Source organism: Topomyia yanbarensis, chromosome 3 (genome assembly GCF_030247195.1).
Source record: "Topomyia yanbarensis strain Yona2022 chromosome 3, ASM3024719v1, whole genome shotgun sequence".
NCBI lineage: Eukaryota > Metazoa > Arthropoda > Insecta > Diptera > Culicidae > Topomyia > Topomyia yanbarensis.
This window is the reverse complement of record NC_080672.1, coordinates 175673263-175700987: the sequence shown is the minus strand read 5'-3', so window position 1 is coordinate 175700987 and position 27725 is coordinate 175673263. Positions and strand designations below refer to the sequence as shown.

The following is a 27725-nucleotide window of genomic DNA, read 5'->3' as shown; positions in this document are numbered from 1 at the left end:
TACGTGTGAGGATTAACCAGTTTTCCTTTGACGGTCAATTGACGATTAAAATCCCCTATGTCGTGTCAAATAATCGTTTCGAACAAAGATAATATAAAGCTGCAAATAATACCCAAAAAGCTAGGTAACCGAAAAAATCCGTAATGATGGAACTTGGTTTCCTTTTGTTGTTCAAATATTAATTACACTGAAACTTACGAAAGTCAATTTTTATTGCAAAAATGCATTGAATGTTCTGATGGCATAATGACAATAAACCCTAATAAGTAAACGTACCAATGATGCATACAACAATGAAAAAACTTTTAAACTTATGAGATAGTTTCAGACCAGCTTTAAAACCAACCGCAATATCAAGATATAATGGAAGCCTAGAAATGTTCAATAAGGAATGCATAGGTGTTTTAAATGGGAATAGTACAAAAGCTTTCAGCTTATAAAATCAAATCATCGATGTAAACATTTCGTGTAAAAGCTTACAGCTTTATAATTTCATGTACTGCAGCCACAATACAGCGAGCCGAAATGCCAAACATATCGATCAAAACGGTTGGAGGTCCAGAACGTGGGATCTGTTCAACGCCCAAGTGTTTAACAATCATGTTGCGCTGTTCAGCGACAGCGGATAAAACTGCTTCACCTAAACCGCCTTGCCTGAAAAATTAAAATATCATATTAACGCATATGGAAACAACTACTGGCGCTCGGCATACTTATAATGATCCTCAACTACGACAATGCGACCGCCACATTGAGCGGCATTTCGAACTATTGCTTCTTTGTCCAAAGGTTTTACAGTGAACGGGTCCAAAATACGTGCGTGAATGCCGGACTTCTCTAATTCAGTTGCCGCATTAAGTGCTTCGTACAGCGTAACACCTGCTCCAATCAGTAAAACAGTATCATTGGCCGATTGTTTGACGATTTTGGCCTTGCCAACCTAGTTGAGCAGACAGGAGAAAATTATTACTTAATCTGATAATTGAATATCGTATGTTCGTACCTGGAAAGGTTCGTTGTTGTTATAGATTACAGCGGTGTTTGGTCGTGATGTGCGAATGAAACAAACACCTTTAGTATTGGCTGCCAGCTCAACAGCTCGTTCAGTACTGACCGCATCTGATGGGTAGAACACGGTGCTTCCGGGAATGGTTCTAAACAAAGCAATATCCTCCAGACCCATTTGACTGGGGCCATCCTCTCCAATACTAACACCACAATGCGATCCAACGAAGTTCACATTGGTTTGTGAGATAGCGCCCATACGAATCTGATCGAAAGCTCGAGTAAAGAATGTTGCAAAAGTAGACACAAAAGCAACTGTACGATCCCGGCAAGCTGCTCCGATAGCTACACCCACAAGATTTTGCTCGGCGATGAAACACTCAATAAAACGTTCAGGAAAAGCTTTACGTAACTTATCAGAGTACGTGGAATTTTTCGTATCACCATCTAAAGCGATAACGCGATCATTGTTCATTGCAATCTTGGCTAATGCTGTTCCGTAAGCCAATCGTGTAGCAACGGATTCACCAAGCTTATATGCTGGAGGAGTTACAAGCTGAATATTGTTAATGCTCACCTTCTTAGCACTATCTTTCTGTGGTGAAGGAGGAGCGAGTAATGTTTGACCGGGATTACGAATCAAAGACTGCAAATGCTGAATCACTTCAGCTGCATTCTCTCCCAATGGCTTACCATGCCAGTTCTCCAAGTCTTCGATGTTTGGAAAATGTTTGCCCTTGAACGTTTTTGCAATAACAGCAGTTGGTCGATCCTTAGTTACCGATGCTTCGAAGAAAGCCTTGCAGAGTTCCTCCACATCATGGCCATCGACAACAATTGCGTTGAAGCCGAAAGCATCCAAACGTTTGCGATAGACCTCCATACGATGCTGTAATGAAGTTGGTTCAGATTGTCCCAGCCGATTAACGTCGAAAATTACACACAAGTTGTCCAGCTTGTAATGTCCAGCAAAGTGCAACGATTCCCAGATTGACCCCTCAGCCGACTCACCATCTCCTACTAGAACGTAGTTTCTGTAGTCGGCCTTGTCAATAACCTTTCCGACATATGCCATACCGCAGCCAACTGCCACACCCTGGCCGAGTGAACCGGTTCCAACGTCAATGAAGCTCAGTCTCGGTGTTGGATGACCTTCCAGATCAGAATCAATCTTGCGTAGATTCAGCAGTTCACTAGCCGGAAAAAGGCCAGCCTCTGCCCAAGCGGCATAAAGAATCGGTGCAGCATGACCCTTAGACAGAATAAAACGATCAGATGAAGGGTCACGCGGGGCCGAGATCTTGTAGCGCATTGTGTTGAAAAACAGTACCGATACGATTTCCGCAATCGATGCACATGACGTCGGGTGTCTGAAAAACAAAGTAACAAAAGTGATTATGTACTTAATAATATTGGATAAGTCAAAATTTACGTTTATTTTTTATGTTTGAAAAAATAACAAGCCCGAGATAGAAATCTATCTAACGCGTGCGAAACGATGTTATCCCGACAATCTTAAAACTTTTCATGTTGGGTCTGACACTGATTACTGAACATTCTGCTTGGGTTCCATAAGAAGCAAAAGTTTAATATCCCTAGTTCGGCTTGAACCTTTCCTCGATCCAGTCACAAAACTTGATAGCTCCTGGTTTACCTAGAGTTTTTCAACAGCAACAGTGTTTCTTAAGGCTACCTATATTTTACCATCGATCAGCCTTTCTCAAGTCTCAATCGTTTTCAACAATAGCTCAGCATACAGAAACATTTAATTCTTCCAGCATGTCTGGGTCCTCCCATAACGGTCGTGTGCCAAATATTTAGAAACGAAAACGGGTAACTTCACCTAAAAATTTAATCGATCGTAGCAATGTATTTGACGTTTTATCCGAATGTGAAGCTGAAGAAATTTGTAAATTTCCTAGAATTGTGCGTAATGCCAATAAGTAGAAAGATCTCCGACTTCAGACTTTCAACGTTCCTTGCTCAGATTGATCAAAGAGGAGAATGTCGAGTCGGCGTTGAAACATGATGATAAGTTATGCTCTATTAACGATCATGCGGTACTTGGGTGGAACGCCTACTAGCAAAAGGCAAAAGATTCTCCACATTTCCTTAATGTCCATATGAGCCTGCCTAGTCCTATTTTTCCATTCTAAGTTTATAACTGATTCGTTCTAGAATACCTATACGTCTTTCAATTTCATTTCTTTCGTTTCTCTTAGACTTATAAATTTGCCGAAAATGGACAGCAAAATTGATACAGTAGAACCTTGCGGCAATTAAAGCATAGTAACAAGCGGATCTTCTACCTCAGTCACACCATCGTATAATGGCTCTTCATTTTATGCTTCATTGGCAAGTAACTCGGCAGAGAGAACGACGACTACCACGCCACGAAGTTGGTCATTTCCACACAAGGCTAATGATGATTATGCAGCAATTTTTTGCATCAATCAATGTTTCAATTGATGCCTGCAATGCTAAATCCTACCAGTTTGAAGCTTTTCAAGATGGGTGGGAGTTTGCTAGTAAAATTGCAATGAATTTGAAATATAATAATGATCTTGAATAGTCATTGAAATTTATTAAATTGGACTGCTCGTTCACTAAAACGTGCGAAGACGAAAGTAGATAATGTGACTATTGCCGTTATGACAGAAACTTGTTTAAAACCGAATATTAGATTGTTCTGTCTGGTTCTCACGGTAAAGAGGGACAAGTCTGTCTTTGCCAAGAGACATGCCGGTGAACTTGAGTGATTCGTAGTTATGCTGCCTAAGCTCGACCCCCATCAGCAGAAGACAAAAGTTAAGCCCGTAAGGTATTAAGTCTGTTCTAATGACCCTACCACTTCTAGTTTTCCGATCTGTATACTTCACATACTTGCTCTCATTTGAGTACTATGGCTCTAAATTTTCATAACTTTCCCTACCCAGTAATCTCTAGCTAATTTAATGTCGATAAAATGTAAAAAAATAAATTGAAAAGTGACTCTAATTTTATTGATCGATTTGATCGAATTATTGGATTAGTCGGAGGAATTGGAATAGCGGTTAACCGCAGAACCAAACATCGCAAGCAATTATGGTCCAATTCTACTTATACAACAAAAAGGAGCCGATTCGCGAAATGAAATATGACAATGAAAGCCGATTCGCGAAATATTTCCCTGGCGTATTTATTCTGTAGGGGAAATACTGATGCTAGGTACCAGATTTTTGACGTTATGAACGTGTTCAATAAAGTTATCTTCTGTATGAGATTTAAATTTCTGGAGTTATTCATATTATCATTATTTTTATTTGAATTATAGCAGTTTTGATATTAGGGTCAACCTCTTTTTTCGGGTTAGAAAAATCTCTAGCCCAAAGTGCGAAGTTGAGATTCGAACCCAGATGACCTGCGTACAAGGTAGTCAATTTCAATCGAGCTCTCGATCGAGACAGAAGTTATTTTTTTCTAGTCCGTGCGGTGTATAACGATAAAGAATAGTGCTAATCCGCATTCAAGGTTATATTGCCAGTTCGGTTCGGTCCTCAGTCTTTTGTTTCGCGTGTGAGGATTAAACAATAGCCAGCTGTATAATATGGATCGGTTCGTCGTTGGACACCAGTTTAAAGCTAAGTGGTTTTTGTGTTTTGTAACACATTTATTGTTTTCTTCCGTCTACGCGGGCGCTGACCCCGTGCGTTGACGTTTTCTATGGTTCCCTCTCCGGATGGTCAAATGGAAGCTGAATCGGGTTCAACTTCTAAGGCTACCCGCCCCCCGGCCCAAATGCTGTCCAGAACCCTCAACTGGTCCATTTGTGGTCTTCTTTCGGCCCAAGACTAAATCACTGAATCTTCTTCAGATTTCTAAAGACCTGACATAATGGTTCTCGGCTGTGACCGAAATTTTAAAGGTCCGCTCGGAAAATATAAGGGTGTTGCTAGCCAACTCAATGCAGGCAAACGATATTGCTTGCTGTGGGCACTTTACACGGGATATAACGTGTATATTTCAGCTGTAAAGGTACAATCCGAAGGCGTCGTAACCGGTGAGAGTTTGACGTGCGAGGATCTACTGAAGTACGGGGTTGGTCGTTTTAGAGGAATTCCACGAAGATCCGTCCGAAAATCTTTAAAATCGTGACCGACCATCTTAGATTCCGATGAAACTTTACACATTTCACCGGCATGGAAGACTAAACATTTTCCACAGGTAATAAGATTATTTTGACTCAAGAACAACTTTTCAAAAGGGCGTAAACGTTCCCACGTGTATGAATTTCAATTTTTTTTTTGTTCGATTACCGTATTTTATACAGCAAAACTATCTGAGAACGAGTTACAGGGAATGAATACTTCTGTCCGAAAAAAATATATACTGAAAAAATTTTTGTGTCATTTTTCAACAAAATAAAAATTTCTGTTAAAAAATTAAATTGCGAAAAAACCCATTTTTTTTAAATTTTTATATTTTGTCAACAAAAACCTAAAGAGAAAGGAAACATTTTGAAGGTGATTGCATGATGGAGAAAAAATCGGTAAAAAAGTTTTTCTAACAACTTGAAACATGTTTTTACATTTCCTACTACTTGACATACAAAACTGTAATTTTATTACAGAATATAATTACAAGCATATTTTAAAATCAAAATCCATTTAACAAAAATCTTCCAACATGTGATAGTTTTCGAGATATTTGGAATTTTGCTCCATCAAAAACAATTTATTCGTGTAATTATGCTCTTTTTAAAAGTTATTCGCGTTACCCAATCATAAAATCTCAAAAATCTAATGTTTATCGTTTTAAAAACGTAAATGCAACTTTTTCAGTGTATTTGGATCATGGAGAAGCTTTCAATAAAAAAGTTTTCCTAACAACAACCCTAAGGGTGCTTACAGAGTGGCGGCGAGAAGCTGAGCTGGCGCTGATGCTGACATTAGAATGCGAGATGCGAGAAACCTGCTTGCTGCAAACCAAAGGGATGATGTCAGAGTGAAAGCTGAGCGGATCGGCGCCGACTGCCTGCTTTTACTCTGACAGGTTCCATTTGATATGCTGCAAGCAGGTTTCTCGCATTTTAATGCCAGCCCCTGCTCAGCTTCTCGCGGCCACTCTGTAAGCACCCTAATCCAGTACTTCTGCAGGAACTCGTAGAAAAGCCACCAGCAAATGCTAAGCTACAGTGGGCACATTTGATTTATTTTCCTGCACCCACACTACAAATATTCAGCGAATTCATGTCATCTGTGGTTGAGTCTATAAGCAAGGTGGTGCTCTACGTTGGAAATCACGGGAAGCCCGAAAAAGTCAAGCCAAGAGAGAGAGGATTTCTACATACAAAGAAAAGATTGTACCGACAAATGTAGGTAAGAACAGGATTGATACTATAAGAAACTGTATAGTTTGCAATAAATGTAAAAAGTTCAAGGAGAGTAGTGTCGGTGACCGCTGGAAAACCGTTCATTCATTGAAGTTGTGCCGCTGCTGTTTAAATTCGCATGGCCGGCGAGCATGCCGTATAACAAACCGATGCGAAATTAACGGTTGCTAGTTTCGGCACAATCCCCTTCTGCATTCTGAGTCACCCATGGTGAACACATCTACCACCGAACCATCTAGCGAAAATCACGCCTACCACTATTGTGGGCAGTCAATATTGTCCCGGATTATACCAATAACCCTTCACGCGGGGTTGAAAGCTGTGAACACGTTTGCCTTTCTTGATGAAGGGTCATCCACAACGCTCGTCGAGATGAGTCTGACTGAACAACTTGGTGTGGAAGGTCCAAAAGTTCCCTTATGTTTAAAATGGACGGGAAACATGACTCGTTCCGAGGAGGAATCGCAGCTAGTGATACCAGAAGTGTCTGAGGTCGGTCGACAGAAACGTTACTTTATAAATAATGCCCGCACGGTAAGCTGCCTAAATCTTGCGTCGCAAACTCTGCGATTCAAGGAGCTACAGCGAAGATTTGAGCATCTTAAAGGTCTACAAATACACACACAGAAAATAATATTCTTGTAAACATTACAATAAATCTGTGTTCAAATTTACTATGGATCAAAATGGTAAAACTAATGGAAAATTAAGTCAACACAACCACTTAGTAGGAAAAAGGACTATGCATCAATTCAAATTCTAAGGTGTTGCTGACTATATTAATTATTTAAACCAACTATACTTTTGTGTTGAAATTCACTTCATTTGCGGTAAAATTTATTATGCGTATTGTTATCGTCCCGTCACTTTATTGTTATAAAGTCAAATTTTACCATGAATATAGTAAAATTAAATGTAATGTACCAACAAATTTCAGCTGACTATGATTTCCGTTTAAATGTACTAGAAACATAGTATTTCTAAGTGCCAAGGGAATGTTGACGTGCGCCATTTCGATTCAATTAACTTGTTTTTGTTTTTCGTCGCAACAAGTTTATTTGTATTGCTTATTTTATTGTGAGAACGAATTTTCTACAAAATAAATATAATTTAACATCCACAATCACATGTCCGGAAAACATTGCTGAAAAGTCTAGTGGTAAGTTTAAAATGAAATTTTAATAGTGGTATGACAAACTGCCGATGTAATTGATTCTTTTAGGATGATCATAAACTAGACTAGTTGAATGCTGTCTGGAATTTGAGCTCAAGCTGCATCATAGTCATCCGTAAGTACTCGTAAATAAGGTATATTTTCTAAAAAACTAGACCCCCCAATGTATTCATTACCATTAGCAGAATGACGCACTTATACATTAGTTATATAGCAAAATCTTACAGTAAAAAGTATATCGTGCATGGTAAAATTTACTATGAACTTAAATCATCACGGGAGAATATTAGTTCTGAACTTGACTACTTTCATAGTAAAAACGAATACCATACGGTGAGATGAATATACTACAAACATAGTGAAACCTACAGAAACCAAAGATATGTGAATATGGTAGAAATGATTATTTACGTGGTTGCAGCGAAATCATAATATTATCAGCTGAAAATTGTGGGTACTTGTGGTCTCCGAGATTTATCACTGGCCGTTCCAAGAATAATTAAAGAGGGAAAAAAGGTCCGATTGCTGCAAAATCCCGACTTGGTTGGTCGCTTTACGGGAAGCTCTGGAATGTGCGCGAGTCGTCTGAATTGCTTAACTTTCACGATTGTGAATGTGAGTCTGAACGAGATGGTGAAAGATTACATTTCTGCTGAGGATTGTGGTGTAAAATCGAAGGTGAATCGTGAATCAGATGGTGAAAAAGGGGCTCGAAACCTTCTCGAAGAAACAACCGCACGGGTAGGCGACAAATTCAAGACCGGCTTGCTATGGAAGCATAATAACATTGAGTTCCCAGATAGTTATCTGATGGCTCGACGGCGATTGGAGTGCTTAGAACGTCGCATGTTCCGAGATCCAATATTGCAGGAGAATATACGACAGATTACTGAGTACACACAGAAAGGTTACGCACATCGTGCCACCGATGCAGAGCTGGCTGCAGCTGATCCACGACGTATTTGGTATCTTCCGTTAGGGGCAGTTGCCAACCCCAACAAACCAGGGAAGGTAAGATTAGTATGGGACGCGGCAGCAAAAGTAGATGGTGTTTCCCTGAACTCAGTCCTCCTGCCCGGACCCGATCTCTTAACGCCCGCGCCTGCAGTTTTGTTTCGCTTCCGCCAGTATTCAGTGGCTATATCTAGCGATATCAAAGAAATGTTTCATCAGGTGGGCATTAACAACCCCGATAAACATTCTCAACGATTTCTATGGAGTGAAAATCCAAATAAAAAGCCAGTAATCTACCTGATGGACGTAGCAACTTTTGGGGCTACAAGTTCACTGACTTCCGCACAGTTTGTCAAAAATAAAAATGCGATGGAATTCATTGACCCTTGTACCCCAGAGCGGTACAAGGAATCCTCAAGTCACTATGTCGACGATTATCTCGACAGTTTCGAAACAGTAGATGAAGCGAAATCCGTTGCCAGCGAAGTACGGATGATCCATTCTAAAGGTGGCTTCGACATCCAGAACTGGGCGTCTAATAGCAAAGAAGTTTTAGATCATCTTGGAGAAACCTCAAACGCAGAAGCAATACATCTTACGGCAGGACAAGGTACCGTTACTGAACGTGATCTGGGCTTGCTCTGATGTATAAGGAATTATATAGTTGTTGGCCATTTGGCATAAGACCATTGCCATAAATATATATTCTATGCTTTGAAAGACATTTAGCATAACAGTCGTTTAGAATAAGGGTCAATGGGATTGAAACACGAAAAAAGTTTTGTTAAATGCACATTTCGACTTCACCACAGATTCAAAGAAATTTTTGAAAGAAGGAATCAAGGAGTGTGAGTAAACCGGGCAAACAAGTGGATCACCAGTTTTATTGCGAGAGCTATTTGGTATATAAACTCAAAGAACTGCTCATATTTAAAGAATGAATCAACCCCCATGTTTCAGTAAACCAAGCATACCAATGGATCACAATGGATTTGCTGAGGACCTCCACTTCGGTTCCTCGATCTCGGTAACTGTGCCAAACCGCATCACACTAGCTTCGCCACATAACCTTTATGAGCTACTATTTACTAACGACGTTATGCCAAATGCACTTCCACCATGCATGATATAATTACTGATTTAATTGATTCAATTTGTTAACGGAACATATGAATATATATTTACCTCGATTGATTATGTTTCCGAAAGATTTCTTATTAATTTGTCCGGTTTATAACGAGATTCCACCGCTTGAGCTGACAACTGCGCCCTATATGCATCACTTTGCACCTGAAGAGCATTTGTGGCGTTGGCAGCGGAACCTCAGCGGCGTCGGACAGTACACCTAAAAGCGATGCGGCGTAGCCAAATTAGTCAGCGTTCGGTTGACTAATGTGGCTATAGCTATAGCCCCTATGTTTGAATAAACCGTGCAAACGAGAGGATCACAGGTTTGCTTATAACTCCGACGGCGGGTTGATCAACGCTAAATTAGACAATTACCGATTTTATATGTACTCGGGTTCATGACATTCGGGCGAGTGGTCCATTCGGGTTTATGGCATTCGGGTAAATGGTCAATTCTGCTAAATGGTTTTCGGATGAACGTCATTCGGGTAAATGACTTTCGGGCGAATGTTATAGAGCCGATAAAAACGGGTCCCCACTGTATTGGTGATGTGGAACATTTTCTGAAGGTGAAAATGCAGCTTCGGTTTTCGGACGTCAGCTTCATCCAGTTGGAGCACGTCAGACACGCGGTGCTGATAACGTTCAACAAATTGACTTTTGACTCAATCTCGTGGTATCGTGCAGGAAGGTAAAATTAGGTAAACCGTGTTGAATGTAGTTTCCATTTAACTACGGCAAAAATAATAACTCAACCTTGAGTTTAATTTACCTAAATTTAAGATGAATATACCTAATTTTGAGTATACCCCAAACAACTCAAAAGTACCTTACTGCACGGAAGACCTCGACTGAGTCGAATCTCTCGTTTTGTTTTTGACAACATTAATAAGTGCGAAAGCGACGCACAGCTCAAAAGTACCTAAATTTAAGTTAAAAGAACTTATTCTATAGGTAATTTTATGGTTGCGTGTAGAACCCAATGCGATGATTTAGCCACCTGATCTATATGTTGTTTATTTGATTTTGTTATTGTTTGTCACTTATGTGACACATAATGTTATTTCTGCTGACAGTCGTCACACATACTAATGAAAAAAAAAATTAGAACAGTGTGGAAAATTTAAAGCAGAATAGGTCGAGCTATTTTAAATCTGATCCAAAAAAATAGAACTGCATCTCAGCATTGCGATCGATCTGTTTTAGCCGGTGATGTAAAATAGAACAGCCCATATAGAATTCATCAGCGTTGCGAACAGCCTTACAGAAATCTAGCAGAGCAGTCTCTGCCAGAAAATTTGGTGACGGTTCGAGACCGTAAGGCTGAAAATCAAAAGGCCCAATTTTCATAAGGCCGAAAAATCAAAAAGGGAAATTTCAAAAGGCAAACTTTTCACAAGGCCGAATTTCATAAGGCAAACTTTCTGGAAAGCTAAATTTCAAAAGGCAAATTTTTCAAATGGCAAACTTTTTAGAAGCCGAAATTTCAAAACGCATTTCGATACGAAATTTCTTCCATTTCAGCCCACACCCTGGCAGACGTTCATCCGCCCATCTAGACCCTGTCAAGATAAGGACCTACAAAGCCTGTTTGTATGTGCTAGTCCGTATAGCACACCAGGTTCTTCCACAAGTAGGCGCCGGCCGTTAACCAATCCTACAAGTTTAAGATACATTACATAGAGGATAGTCGGAGACAAAAAATGAAGAGATAGAAAGATTTTGGTTTGCTGAAACGAGACAAGAAAAGAAAAACAATTGTGATTAGTATCGTAGTTATAATAAATAAGTAGACGATTTCTCATCTGTTGTTTGTTTCCTTGTTCGTAGTTCTCCTTCCTGGTTCCTGATCTGTTTGGAGTTGCATATATTTCCTGATCTGTTTGGAGTTGCATATATTGTAGCAAGAGAAATAAATGAAGACAAAAAATGAAAATAAATGCGAAATGCTCTTCTTCCAGACCTCCAACATAACCCTTACTTTCCCCTTTGCTTATCATTTTGGTACCACCCGGGAAGCACTTGGCCTTGTACCCACTGCTCTTTCACCATCCTCGTGGTTTACTTCATTTATCACTGGCGTCACATGTGATATCTGGGTTCGGAAAATGATTTTCTGAGCAGGCAATCAAATGAAAGATTGCCAGGTAATTAGTGCACTTTCTGCACCAGATCCCATATCGCATTTGTAGATACACATATTAAGTGTATCTACTATACGATATGATGGCCGGAAGGATAGATAAGCAACACAAGCTCCCCATAGCGGTTGATACGAGTGTTTTTGAATTTATAATTAAAATCGAAATTATTGCAAATTTCTGGATTTTGGTTTTCTGGTACATTCCGTAAAATGTATATCCGGGGAAAAAGTGTTGGCATTTCATTTTCTGGAGGATGGTTTTTGGGGCAATATTATAGAAAACTGTGTCAAACGAATGAAAAAATAATTTCCCTCAGCATGAGCACGGCTCAAAATTATGCCAAATGATCTTGCCTCTCGCACAGTTGTATTTTTCCTTGAAGATGATAATATATATCAAATAACCTTCAGTGTGACAACTTCTGAAAATTAAACCAAAAGTTCGTAATGCCAAATGACCCTCACTTTACGCAAATAAGAAATTATGTTAAATGAACGTTGTCCTGGAGATAAAAATAATTCTGCCGAGTGTCCGTTATGCCAAACGACGCGCATTAGAAATATGCCAAATGACTGTTACCCTGGAGATAAAAATAATTCAAATGATCTTTATGTCAAATAATCGTTCTGCAAAATGAAAATCTCATATTTATCTTTCCTATTCCATATAATAACTACATCATAATAACGGTATATATCGGATATTGGCTTCTTTTATCAATGATAGTTCTATAGAAATAATTGTGTTATATCATTGAATTGTAATGAGATTATATGTGAGACTGTCCTTCCCTTGAATATTTTTTGAATCTCTCTAATGTAAAATGAAATTAAGAAAATTCTTTAAGGTTGGCCATAACCAAAGCAAAATCTGTCACCTTCTTTTGACAATACACAGTTCATTGGAAATATTTTTAGGATTAATGAATTCAAATTTAATTTATAAATAAATCAGATTTTTCCTCCTTATCACATGAAGTGTTTTGGATTCGTAATAATTTCAAATAAAATTAAGATCTTTTATGAAATGTACCTTCCTATGACAATAAAATAGTTCATTGTAACTATTTTCGGATTTTAAACGAATCTAAAATATTTTGCGTTCTTTAAAATATTGAATGTCATAGCGTTTGTTGGGAATTTTTCTCAAAATGGTTATTGGTCCTCTATAGTTTAACACCGACCATGTTTGTATATTTGGAATTATCGCTGTATCACACAAAAAATAGGTACCTATGTTCAAGGTTTTTTGACACCATATTAAGATGATTCGAGATCTTGTAAAACTGGATTTATAATACTAATTGTCAAGAACATGTGCAAGTAATTTTATCACTATATGGTGGCAGCGTAGCAATTTTTCACAAAGTTTTTCCGTTTCTTTAGAACTACAGCAAACGACGAACGTACGAAGGAGCTTTGATTTTTTTTTTTAAATTCTACCACCCCTTTTATGATTTTGTCTTTTTGAAGTAGAATACTTCTAACGTTTCAATCTGGGGTCCCGTTTCAAAAATTTCAGTTGAGAAATTTTCCCAGGTTTGAAATGCGAATATCTTCCGTTCTACTGATCGAAATCGTAATATTATTGCACTATCTGATCGCAAATTCATGCACGCATTTCATATTAAATTTCGGAATTAGTGCGACTACTATAAATAAACCAAAACAAGGATTTTTAGAAAATCCTTCGAAAACAGCGATGAAAATGCGCAATTTGCAAGCACATCTCACGCAGAGCCGTCAAAAAGGAGCATGTAAGCGTTTCATTACATACGGGAATGTTATATATACAGGTCACGCGAGCTTGTTTTGTATCAGTGGGTGCTCGCTTACCACACGAGCAACATGCTCGTCCGGACGGTACAATGAGCGGTATCATGTTTGCGTTCCCGTACCAAGCGTCATCGCAAGGTTCTTCGTGATAAAATCCAGGGAATCACCAAATTAGGCGTCTGGCTCGTCGTGGTGGTGTAAAATGCATTTCCGATTTAATCTACGAATGCTGATGGTGTGCAGGAAAATGTCATCCGAGATGCCGTGACCTACACTGAACACGCCAAGCGCAAAACCGCAATGAATGTCGTCTATACTCTGAAGCGGCAGGGACGCACTTTGTATGGATTTGGAAGTTGAAAAGGTAGAACTCATTTGTATCATTATAAAAAAGGCCCTTTTCAGGGCCACCAAAATCATTTCAAAGAATAAGTTTGCATTTTCTGTTTCTCCCTGGAGAGCAATTTGGGATAAACCCTAAATTATGATTTATTTCAGTACGCAAATTGCAAATATGGTCAGAAACAAACCGGAGTGAAGTGGAAAACTTTTTTGCTAGGCGCATACAAAAAAGGTTTCAATTCTCAAACATTTTACTAAGGTGCCGTATTACATTACTCTCTTTATCCTAAGTGTTCGATAATCTCCATATTGCCCACTCAAGGCTGGCTGCCAGACGACTGCCTCACGCCTGCCAGCGGGCGAAAAATGGCTGGCAGACATTCTGGTGTATGGCTGCCTCGCGGCTGCCAGAAATACAACTCAATCGATACAACCGTTTCTACCAGAATTTCGCCCATCGATTTGAGGGAGCCATGGTTGCCAGCCGTCTGCTATACTTCTGGCAGCCAGAGTGCCCACAACCGCTAGTGAACCGGTTCTTCTTCTTCTTTGTTTTGATTGTATATTGCTTGTCAATTTATGTTAACCAAGAAAAAAGAAAATTATGTAGGTTTGTACAAATTTCTGGCAAAACCAAAATTCGACGTTGGAATCGGCGTATTCAAGGAAATGTCATTGGAGAGACGCTTTCTCAAAAACAACCAACGCAGTTCAGGTGTTTTTAGGAATATTACCTTTAGGCCGATTTCTTCATCCTTGCTTAACTTTAAACCAGGTTCACCAGTACGTTTAAACCTGGCTTAAGTGTTAAGCGACGGTAAAGAAATCGGTCCTTATAGATACAAATTGAATGCCTACCTTTGTAGAAAAAATACTTTTCAAATGCAATGCAAGTCTTCTAACCGGCAACTACACAATGGCGGAGAAAAGTAATAACCGCGCGCACATTTGGAGCGGACGAATTTTACTTGTCATGTTGGAATTGGACATCCAAGTGGAAACGTCACTGAATCGGACGTGGTAGCCGTGAGGCAGGCGTTTTGTTGAGGCAGCCATTTCCGAATGTGGGTGGAAACACAATTTTGTTCTTGGGAAGCATTACGGCCTGGATATTTGGCAACACACCGCACAGAGGAGTAATTGGGGTCGAATCCTGGCCAAAATTATTTGCTGCTGCAATTGTTGTTATTATGCCTTAATATGAACTAAAAATAGACAATTACTAGTTTTTGGAACAATTTGGCATCTACCCACTTACCAGTGCAGAGGCCAATTTTCTATATCCTTTCAAATACTAGTAATTTATAGGTGATCTTTACATTGAATACATTTATTTTTCCAGTTGCATAAACATTTGATCAGTGGGAAAGGGAGAAGAAAAGGGACGCCTGTGCATATTTTCATAGAGATACATGTTGGCAAACATAATATTTGGCCCTACAGCATTTCGGTGTACCTCAAATTAGTCAAAATTTCAATATTTTCAAATCGCTTGGGATTGGTGGATCGGACAAGATCGGAAGAGTTCGAATATTTTTTTTTTATCTGAAATCTTGTTTTGTAATACTGCTTCAGCAACTTTGCCGGATCTAGCCGTATAATGTAACTTTTTTATAATTCAAATTTGGAATAAAATGTTAAAACAAGGTATTTTTTAAAGTTGGTGCAATACACAACATGTTTACTTTTTTTAGTTAGGTTTAAGCTGAAGTTAAACAAACGGTTGTGTTGAACTACGTTTGTAATAATATTATCTTATTTAATACAGTCATCATCACTAGAAAGCGATTTTGCTGAATATATAACGAAAACGATTAAAATATCACTTAAAATATCACCATTGGGCATACATGCAAAAATTCTTTAACAATCTTTGATATACTCCTAATTTTTCCACGTTATACAGTAGGTTCTTAGGTATGTAAAAAAATATAACGAAACAAAAAGATCGAAAACAAAATATTTTGGTTTTTGGCCAAGAATTTGTTCTAGTTACTCCTCTGTGCACCGCCCTGAGCAATTGTCAATCCGGAGGAGCAGTTTGTTCAACTTTTCGTTGTTACGAATCACCAGCTGCTGAAGACGTGGGATAATTCGTCTTTTTGTTGTGACGGGCAGCATTTCCTTTCAATTTAAACACTTTAGCAGCAAGGTATTCCATTACAGCTACTAAGTCTTCTTCCTTCTTCTTCCAATTCTTTTTATTTTCCGTCGGCCTATTTCCGCTACGAGGCCAAACACCGACGCCAGAGAGGTGACACTCCCACTATCTGGACTGGATATCGACCCATCAACTCATGGACCGGGGACCAACGGCTTTACTTCCCTTCCGAAGGAAGACGTGACCTCAGATTTTTCTCACCTCTGAAAAATCTCAACGACCTCGACTGGGATTGAACCCAGACCAACTGGGGTGGGCGGCCGTCACGCTTACCACCCAACCATCGGCGCCGTCAGCTACTAAGTAAACGGCACTCCGACGCGTTCAACACAATTTGTGTTGTGTATCGACCAACGAAGGATAGGAGCTGCGAAGAATACACCCAGCCAAATCATACAGCGTTATTCATAATTCATTCATTATCTTTTGATGTATAGCAAAATAGCAAAACTATGTTTTCATAAGATGATTATGAAAAAATACGACTTTATACGTTACTCGCTAGGGTTTCATACGAGCATCTTATGATTCACATAAACATAAGAGAAATATATAATTTTGTCGCATGAAAAATCGAAGATACATTATGGAAAATTAAATCATAGCAAACTGGTTTGACGAAATAAATGCCACTTCATAAGATAGTCTTATGATTTACATACGTCCTGCTTTTGGCTAAAAAATATACGATATACTTATATAGTTCACTGTACTTTTTGGCTGAGTGTACATATTGAGGACAACACAAAAAGGACGAGCTTACGTTGTGCTGTAATCAGGTATAAAAACTCAGCATGCTGTTGCTCACGCTCAGTTCGTTTGCAGCATCGTAACTGAAACTGTATATCTACATCTACAAGGTGCTGAAAGAGGTCCATCCAGATAACAGAGTCTCGCCGAGCATCATAAACAGATTTATTAGACATTTTCGAACGCATTGTAAACGAGGTCTCCCGCCCGACTCATTACAACAAGCGCTTGACAATAACCTCCCGCGAAATTCAAGCCGCCGTCCGTTTGCTGTTGTCAGAAGAGTTGGCCAAGCCGTCTCAGATGGCACCAAAGCTGTTATCAAATACACCAGCTCCGAGTAAATTCCGAACACTGCTCAAACAAAAGGCCCTTTTCAGGGCCATCAATTTATCACCAAAGAATCGAATTGAAATTTTGTTATTACAAGCATCCGAAAGTGGCTTGCCAAGAGCGTTCGATGGCAAGTGAGCTACTTGTGAACAATATCGTCGATTTCACGTAGAATGACACAAAATAAAAAGTTATCATTTGTGTGTTTGTTTACAGTTTCGTGTTTACTAGGCGCATTCAAAAAAGATTTCAATTCTCAAACATTTTACCAAGGTGCCGTATTACACTACTCTTTTTACCCTGAGTGTTCGATAACCTCCATATTGGAAATACAATTTCAATTTTGTTCTTTATCAAAAATATGTGGTCGACCAACGAAGGGATGGAGCTACGAAGAACACATATTGAGGACAACACAAAAAAGGACGAGCTTACATTGTGCTGTAGTCAGGTATAAAAACTCAGAATGCTGTTGTTCACGTTCAGTTCGTTTGCAGCATCAGCATGCAGCAGTTTGTTTGCAGCATCTCCCGCGAAATTCAAACCGCCGTCCGTTTGCTGCTATCAGAAGAGTTGGCCAAGCACGCCATCTCAGATGGCACCAAAACTGTTACCATATACACCAGCTCCAAGTAAATTCCGAACACTGCCCAAACAAAAGGCCCTTTTCAGGGCCATCAATTTATCGACAAAGAATCGAATTGAAGTTTTGTTATTACAAGCATCAGAAAGTGGCTTGCCAAGAGCGTTGGATGCAGGGATTCCAAGTGCTTTTTCAAAAAATCTGTGATATTTTTTGGAAAAGTCTGGAATTGTCTGGATCGCTTAAATCTTTTTTGAAAAGAGCTTTATTGCTCATCTATGAGCTAAATTTGTAGCAGTTTACTTATGAAATATATGTCGGATAACTGAAAATTCGAAAATAACGCCACCAACACCAAATGTTTAATTTTCATCGTTTGAAGCTTAGGTATGTTGTTTCCAGATTTTCTCAAAAAGTAGTTTAAAAATCAACGCCGAATAATCTACTTTGCTATTTTTTTTAAATGTCTGGATAAATCTGGACAAATTTTCTGAAATCTGGATCAGACAAAAATGGATCTGTATATCGGGACGACGTTTAAAAATCTGGATAAATCCAGATAAATCTGGAAGGTTGGCATCCCTGGTTGGATGGTAAGTGAGCCACTTGTGAACAATATCGTCGCTTTCAAGTAGAATGGCACAAAATAAAAAGTTATTTGTGTGAATTGTAGATAGGTTAGTGTAATGATCCAATTTACAAAAATCGAACGTTTTCTAACGTTTCGATATAGGTGCTCCGTTTCAAAATTTTCGGCCGGAATGTTGCCTGTTTTTCTAAAAGTGAAAATCTGCTGTTGTACTGAATGAAAACCTTCGATTTTTGCGCTGATTGGAAATAGTTGTGCAGAATGTACAATTACTGAAAATAACAGATTTTGTGAAAGCAGTGGTTGGTCCGTACAATTCGATTCCAAGCGAGCCAGACTAGTTTTCGTTGGAAGGTCCATCTCTGACAATAGAAATAAACTATTTTATTTTGAATTTAACTACAACTTCCTTGAAAGATGGAGGGAGGTTGTAAGGCAATGGAAAATTTCATTTATATCTTACTTTATAATTGGCTGGTCCTGAAAAGAACTGGTTGGTTTGTGATTTATTTTGGGTCACAATTTAGGCCCGCTCGATTTCTGATAGCTGTGAATTTTTCGCAGGGCGACAGTTTCTGTTCGGTAGCGATGAGGCTTCTTAACGCAAACCGTGACTGGGGCACTTTTACACGGTCTTCGTTGCCAACTGCTTGCGGTGAGCCTTTCCTCCGGTGGACTTACGAGCGGTTTGTTTGGTATAGGCCATGTAGCGAAAAATGCTGATCTGCTACTTCTCTGATGCTGGTAGTAGGACGACGGTCAAACGCTCGTTTTCGTGCCTTCATTCATAAAAGTTTAACAATATTTTCAAAGAATGTTGCAAATTGTCAATTTGATAATTCCAAAAATACTCCAAACTATGAATGTGCAAAAGACGACAAAATCGCATAGAAATTGCTTATTCCAGAGCAGAATTTACTGGTCTAAAGTGTATTCTACTTCACTCCGGTTATGTCTCTGACATTACCCACCCATCTTTTTTCTTTGAAATTAGTTAGAAAATTAATTAGACATTAAGACTTCCCCAATAGACGGGCGAATGACCATTTCGTTAAAGCCATCAATAAACAATTACAATTCTTCCACAATTAATCAATCAAAAAGAGCACGATGTGCAATAATCGAATATATAAAAAAGTTTGAGTGTCGGCTTCTTGGGTTTTCAGCTTTTTGAGTTTTCGTCCATTTGGTTTTTCGACCTTTTTAGCATTAGGCCTTTTGAATTTTCGCCTTTTGGAATTCTGCCTTATAATTTTGAGCCTTTTGATTTTCAGCTTTTTGATGCTAAATCAAATAGAACAGCCCAAATAGAATACATCAGCGTTGCGAACAGTTTTACAGAAATCTAGCAGAGCAGTCTCTGCCATAAAATTTGGTGACTGGGTATAAGCTAACGTCTTGCCGAAAAGGGTTTATAGACTTTTCTACGGCTCTTGTACGTACACACCACATGACACAAATACTACATCATAAGCTGGTGGAAAATAATAAACAAAGACGGCAAAAGTAAATGGGATTGTTTTCAACCAGGAAACTTCATTAGTGTTCGTGAGACCGGTCGCAAAGAACTCAATAGAGTACTTCGATCATGAATCGACCAAAGGGCCGTAGTCGCAATGATATCGAATCGAGAAAAAATAGCTTTGAAAATTCGGTTCAGAAAATTAAATCGTATTTTAACAGTGTTTGCATACTGCGCCTTCAAATGTATTGAAACACTTTGAAACAATACTAGTTTTCGGAAGCATAACTAAAATGTTTTATATAATAACGTTTTCGTTGATAAAATTGAAAACAGATTATTTCGCCGAGTGTTGTTATGAAATGTTGATTAGGCCATTTTTGAGTCGCCCTCTTGTTTTGACGACTCTCAATTTCGCCCTGCAGTGTCGCCAAAAAACAAAAATCAAATGTGGCTTTCGCCGTGCTCGCTGGAGGGGAAAATTTGTTATTCCCCCTGGGCGTAACAAGCACTTGGTTTTTGTTTAGGGCGAGTCTGTTTACGGACCTTCTAAACAATGATGCTGTCAATTTCGCCTGTATACACTATCTTAGAAATGCAGAGGCGTAACCCGCCTGGCTTTTTGTTTACAGTCGAAAGTCGGATCCGCCGTTTTGTTTTTTATTGATTTTCATGAAGTGTGAAATATTTATAAATGAGTTTTTATATTTTTTATAAAGTATTTTTACTCCTCTTTCAGATATTAATCAAATCTCTGTTTGTGTACATTTGTTAGTTTCGCCCATTTGTCGGTTCACGATCGACTTGATAACTTACTGTATTAGTGTGTTCAACGATTTGTTTTCCTCCACCTGTCATAGGACCATGTGGAGGAAAACAAATCAAAAATAGGTTTTTTTGTCGTATTATTTTCATGATGACAAACTGACCAACCGATATTGTACGTCTCCGAAATAAATTTTAGAGCGACATAGAGCATTTCAACACAATTATAAATACTATAGACGATCTATTTCTAACGTTTAAATTGCCTGACAGTTTTATACATGACAGCTGGAGGAAACAAACCCCAAATTAGTGTGTGTGTGTGTGTGTGTGTGTGTGAAATGATTTGCATAGAACTCTATAGGCGAAGGCACAAAATCAGTGTAATGTTTCAAAAGGGACCAAAACATTTATCAGCAAAAATTGTTTAAAATACAATTTTATAAATATCTGGTATATTATTCGCAAAGCATGATCCTTATATCAAGCTACTGTTCATAAATGGGAATACAAAATACAAGTCTCGACAAACATATGATTACGGCTTAAAAGCCAACTGTCAAAATTCTCTTTGAAGGGAAATTCCGGACAAAATGTTACTTGTTAAACACAGTTCATATCAGTCAATGAAAGAGAAAACTTTTCTCTTTTGTTTACTGCCAATACCTGTGATTGGCGAGTAACGGTTTGTCCGGAATTTCCTTTCAAAGAGAATTTTGACAGTTGGCTTCTAAGCCGTAATCATACGTTTGTCGAAAAGTCATTTTATCCAACGTAATTTTGTCAACATCAGCTTATTGTATTTCAAGAGTGCTGATTCAAATGGACCTTAGTGACAAATGTAAACAAACTGAGTCTTTTGCAACACATCATGTGATTACAACATAGCTAACGAATACCGAAAACCAGGACTCATCCCGATCAGAACGACATAACAGAAAGATATCAAATTTATCTCATGTTGATATTTATTACTCACTGTGTTATTTTTGTGATATCCCTATCAGCAAGGCAAGCAAACTTATATCAAGATTATATCTTCTGGTGATATCATTGAACTGCTAATATGATTTTAATGTACGCATATAACGGTGATGTTATAATATATTACATATTCTTTCACAATTATCTTTGAACTGTGAACTGTAAAGCGGGCAAATGACCAGTTGGTTAAAGCCCCAACAAACAAATCAATCGATCAACTGTGAATGATTGTTATATTACACAAATGATCGTCTATTTGCTAATACGCTGAAGCCTCTTTTTATGCGTATTTATTCAACTTTTTAAAGCAAATATTCGAAGTTTTCATTGATTTACTTATATTTGCGTTTTCCACATGGACATTCAAAGTTCCACGATTTTGCGAATAGATAAGTTTTAGAAGCAAGAGGTCGGAAAACTTGAAAATAAGGTGTTTAACTTACTTGGTTGCATTTTGATTAAGAGATTACCTATTTTCTGAGACACTCGTCAAAAAGTTTTGGAATCGCAAAGTTATCAACAAGCTATTCTAAAGAATATAATTTTCATATAAAACTTATTTTAAAGAAGGTGCAGGAAGTATCAAGCACTCCAGATGAAATAAAGAAACACGGATTCAAATAAAAAAGCATTTTTAAACTATTTGTTGTGGTTTAGTCAAATGATTCTATAAATAATTTTCTTTTAATTAATTGTGCATATTGCGAAAACGAATTTTCTGAACTTAAAAAAAACTGTTTGATATATACTGATTTCCACAATACCGTTATGAGTTTTGAGGATCTTCGAGGATCTTCAGTCCGATTTTTCCAATTTATGCGGGTTTTTCATAAACAACCGAAACTTGTCCAGGTTGTGGGTATCTGATTTTGTGCATTCTCCGAATTACCAAAGCATTGTATTTTTTTTATTTCAACCCCCGCATAAAAATGTGTGAGTTTAAGATTGTTGTATCTTTTCATTCCACCTAAGACAGTTTGACACTTACAATGAACTAACAATTACTTTGAATGCGCATATGTACTAATGTTTCCGTAGTATTCGATGGTGCTTCGTTCGTCTTAAAAAAAATCGAACTAACGAATTTTCGTAATAATCAAGATACTTGATTCATTTTGTAGAAATTAAAAAAAGGAATAATGCGACATGTTCAAATTGTTGAAAGATTAATATTTGTGAGTATGCTGCATAAAGCTATCAATATTTCAAAATGGCCTAGAAATCTCTGAATAAATACACATCCCAGCTGGCATTATTGTTTGATGTTACAATTTAAATATGTGCTTGAAAAAATTTTAATGTAAAAATATTGAATAATTTCCTCCTTAAAACTAAATAAAATTTAGAAAAGAAAATGTATTTTATAAAACATGAAATATTCTAAAATTCGTCACACCGAAGAATCCTCAACAATTTCTCGAATTTTATGATTATATGTTATAATATTCGCAGTTGATAAACTATTGTAAAAAAATGTATTTCTGCGAATTTATTAGATGTGAGATAATTGTACTGGTTTGCTTAATCTTACCTATTTTTAAAATGCCAACAACAAAACCCCAAAAGCGACTTTACTTGAAATCTCAAAATGCATCTCTCAAAACTTTGGTATTTGTTTCTTTGAATCTATTCGGAATCATAAGTAACATTTGTCGATTGTACGTCGATTCCCGGTTTACCATTTCCCAGAAAACCATTTTCCGGAATGTCATTTCCCAGAAAACCATTTCCCGGAATGTACCATTTCCCGGAAAACCATTTCCCGGAATGTACCATCTCCCAGAATATCATTTCCCGGAATGTACCATTTCCCGGAATATTATTTCCCGGAATGTACCATTTCCCGGAATACCATTACCCGGAATGTACTTTTTCTCGGTAATTATTTATACTATTGAAATCTAAAGTAAACATGTAATTTGAACTTTAAGAACAAATTCAAAGCTATGTTGACTTACATATGGGTCATTCCACGCGAAGTGATCAAAAAAAGATGCAAACTTGAAATCGACCTTCACGGATTTGAACCAAATTTGAAGGAATTGTTCATCTAGGGCCAATATATATAAAACCCAAATTTTTGTGTCAATTGAACCACCCCTCGGGTCATGGGAGCACCCCTCGTTTTGGCAAATTGCCAAAACGCTTGATTTTCTTTTGATCATATCTCCGGTTCTATTTACTCTAGAATCAAACCGTAAGTTGGCTTTTGAAGAAAATTGTGCAAGGAGTCTAGAAAAAATCGCATAGTTGGCAGTGCTGCCAACTATGCGATTTTTTCAGTTAAATATTAAAAGTTAGTTTTTCTCTCAATACATATATTTTAATTTTGAAAATTTTAATGCCATCGCGTTCCTCAGACATTTTTACATAAAAAACACTTATCATCCCAATATAATATGAGCGCATCCTGAGATATACCGTTTTTCCTCTATTCTTTATTTCACATTATTCCGCGACAAATAAAATTTACAATCAAGATATGATAAGCTTTATAGATATTGATTGACTGTGCTGGAATAAAACATGATGACATTATTCTACATTCCAAGTTTTTGTTTGGTTCGCTTGACAATTTATCTTTGCTCTCTAATCATATTAATAAAAAACAAGCTCTCATAAACCAATAAAGTACCAGAAAACAGATTATGCTTAAAAAAGTCAAAATCTCAAAGAAGATTGTTATGAATTATTAATTTCCAAAAAAGTACTCAAATTTTAAAGAAGACATTCAAAAATATTTTTCATGATTTGCTCATCTCCAAAAGAAGTCGAATAAGCTCATAGAATAACAATTATAATTCAAAAAGTTATAACCCCATAGAAAATCCTCCCTATTTTCCCACCGGCTAAATCGGCTTGCGTCGGCACAATCGGCCGACTATGCCACCAATTAATTGGTCGATTGTTGCACCGACTCTTATGGGGGTTTAACATGGACGTCAGCCGACGCGACAACCGATTAAATATGACAGACGAAATCTGTTGAAATCGGTCTATTTCAACCAATTAAATCGATCGATTAGTTGATAGTTTAAAACTGGAACCAGATTCACACAGATTAAATCTGGCGATTAATATGGTGACGAAAATTGTCTACCGACGAAACCCATCTTGGTCGTTTAATTAATCTGTCGGAAGAAACTGTCAAATTTTCTATGGGGAAGGTATGTTAGGACCACTAGTACTTAAATCCAATAAAACACCAAGAATATTTTGAGAGTTCTTAAAAGAATGTGAAACTACATAGAAATAGAAAGTACATATAAATCAAAAACATGCCAAAAATAACGACAAGGAAGCATGCATGTATAAGAAAGAAAAACCGCAGATTTTTTAGATGCATAATCCACAAAAATCCCAAAATAAATATAGCTGAAGCATTGTGGATATGTTATTCTAACTTACATTTAAAATCAATAAAATTCCAAACATATTTCCAAACTACTTTTTATGTTCTAAAGTAGAGAGAATTTCGTAGTTTGTTTGACATTTGCTGCGTAGCAAGTGTAATCAAAATGAGTGGTGGCAAGGTACGTGGTTTAATTTATTTTCCGGGAAATGGTATTCCGGGAAATGGAACATTCTGGGAAATGGTTTTTCCGGGAAATGGTACATTCTGGGATATGGTTTTCCGGAATATGGTATACCGGGAAATGGTATTCCGCGAAATGACGTACAACCACATTTGTCGTATTCACCGTTAAATATGTATGTAAAATATATACCCAGTATTTATCAAAAAAACAAGCATTATATAAAAAGTCGCAAAGTTTTCATGAGGATATTTTGGAATTTTGCACTTCAGACCTTTTAAATTGAAAGGACGTATGCGTGAAACATTTCAAAACCTCTGCAACTATTCATAGGCGCCATGCAAAAACGACGCAAGATTCATTTCATTCTATGTTTTTCCCACTGCACATAGGTACCTAGTAAAAACGTCCTAAGCATCAAAATAAAAGAAATTATTTTCTTCTGTTCATGCGACTTATTTTCGAAGTTGATATTAGAAAGTATAATAAATTAAATGATAATTGGGAAGCTTAGTTATTCTAAAGTAACATGCCATTCGTCGGTTTCAACCACTCCCAGCCAATGGTTTGTTAATATAAACTAAAGTTTCCCGCAATTTTTTCTGCAAGACTTCTTTTAAATCCAATGCAACTATTTACCATAGTAATGAACAATATTCGTATTTCCGGGCTCATTTTATCGAAAACTTTGAAGAAATTCAATATTCGTCGTAAGAGCTACCTTTGCTGAAAAAAAGCCTTATGTACAGCGTCGTATGATTCTTGGGCCCGAAAAAAGACCTATGTGAAAGGTCCTATAACTTTCAAAAGGACGCATCATTCTGAAGTGCTTAAAAACTACAATAGCTCTAAACATTTCATGTTTTTAGTATTATTTACCTAAAGAGCATAGTCCTTAGACTATATTGGCATTATTGTTCCATCAAAACACATATTTGTTCTCTTATAGGGATTTGTTTTAGGTCCATAAAACTTCAGCCTCGTTTTTCTCAGTTCGAGCTCGATGTCACTTAGAACCTTTTGAATAAGTACTCTTGATTTTATGCTTTATGAAATATTGACGTCGAATTGATTATTAAAAAGAATTATCATATAAATCATTGTCATTTCAGATAGTAGTATATTGCAAAATATTTTTCTTTTCAATAAGAAAAGCATAGCTATGGCTCCAAATCAAATTGAGAAAATAATCATTCAATAACGATAAAAAGCACCCGTAAAAAGGAAGACAAGATAAAAGGAATACAAATGATAAACAATCTGGTAAGACTCAACTAACATCATACACCTAGGTATATGAAAATCAAATAAATATAACATATACACACATCAATTATCCCAAATTAACACACCAGAGTTCTCACAAAATCTAACATCCGTGATACCTATGGATATTGCGTGGATTCCCCGCATCTTCTTAAGTATGTATTCAACTAACATTTCCTTCCTTCTAGCGATCATAAGGACATGGCCAGGTGGGCAGTGAGCTATACTACTGTATAAAAAGTTACTGTATAAGCCACCGATGACGAGTGCGGTTGCTATGCTATAATTGCAATCTATAAGAAATAAATTTCATAAGGCGACCACAGTGATCTTACCCGCAGCGTCCTTTAGAGCCAACGTACATCGGTAACAGTGAACGACTTTCGATTGCATAATGTCAGTGCTACATTGATCGCGACTTCAATCGCTCCTATTTGCCCTCACTTTGACCTCCAAAGTCGCATTATACGTACGGGTACGGTACATAGCAAGTCATGAGACAAGAAGTTTTTGTTAAGTCGCTACGAAAGAACGTAAAACGATACCTAATATTTTTCAATAAGGTTATCAGTAACTGAAGTTGAAGCCAATGATGATAAAAAAAATATACTCGGACATGACCAGTAGTTTGCCCACGCGGTTTCCTTGCAAAACCTTCAATGGAGAATCTTAACTTACCCGGATTTCGAAGCTTGGGTCGAGGAAATCGAGTGAATGCGTAACTTGTGGGCTATATCCTTCAATTCCTGAATGGTTTTCGACTCCGGCTTGTGATAGATAGGCATCTTAGAGCGAAATAACTTTTCTATTTCACGATGAAACTGAACCGAAAAAACAAGATTATTTCAACCGGAAACCAACGCAAAAGAAACCACGCACAAACGACTTAAAGGCTAGTTTACAGTTCGGAAAACGTGTCACGGGATTTGGGTCCTTGTGTATTTTAAATGGAGCTCGGGATTTCAAATCCCGTGACGGGAATTGAGTCTACACAAAAATGACAGTTTTCCTGAAGTGTAAACCCAACCGCGGGAAACATCACGGGATTTTAAAACTCTCCACACAGAAATCCGGCCGGGAACAATTCAACATAAATTGTTTCCGACGGGGAAAATAGTATTTTTTAGAAGGTTTGCAATTTGCTGCAAGTTGGATACTGTTTGTATTTTTAAGAAGCAGCAGAGTTTTTGGTTTGACAGTTTGGAGAGATCTCAGCGGGAAATTTTCCCTGATCAAATCCCGACGCAAATCCCGTGCGAAATCCCGTGATCCATTTCCCGAACTGTAAACTAGCCTTAAGAGAAGGTTTGCTTGCGACTGAGGCTAGATAAATACAATCCTGTCATAAAAGAGCTGCCATTCAAGACGATACAGGTGTGCACATTTTTTCTATTGACCTATCT

At 37.7% G+C, this 27725-nt stretch overlaps 1 protein-coding gene across 1 annotated transcript; it reads right to left on the bottom strand.

Moving 5' to 3' along the window:
- Positions 1 to 194: 194 nt before the first annotated feature.
- Positions 195 to 27725, bottom strand: LOC131688778 (transketolase-like protein 2). Its single transcript, XM_058973294.1, has 5 exons — positions 27617 to 27725; positions 27001 to 27207; positions 1004 to 2375; positions 714 to 940; positions 195 to 654 (listed from the first exon to the last, which is right to left on the bottom strand). Exons 2-5 carry the CDS (start codon positions 27105 to 27107, stop codon positions 477 to 479), a joined length of 1884 nt encoding a protein of 627 aa, XP_058829277.1. The 5' UTR covers positions 27108 to 27207; positions 27617 to 27725; the 3' UTR covers positions 195 to 476.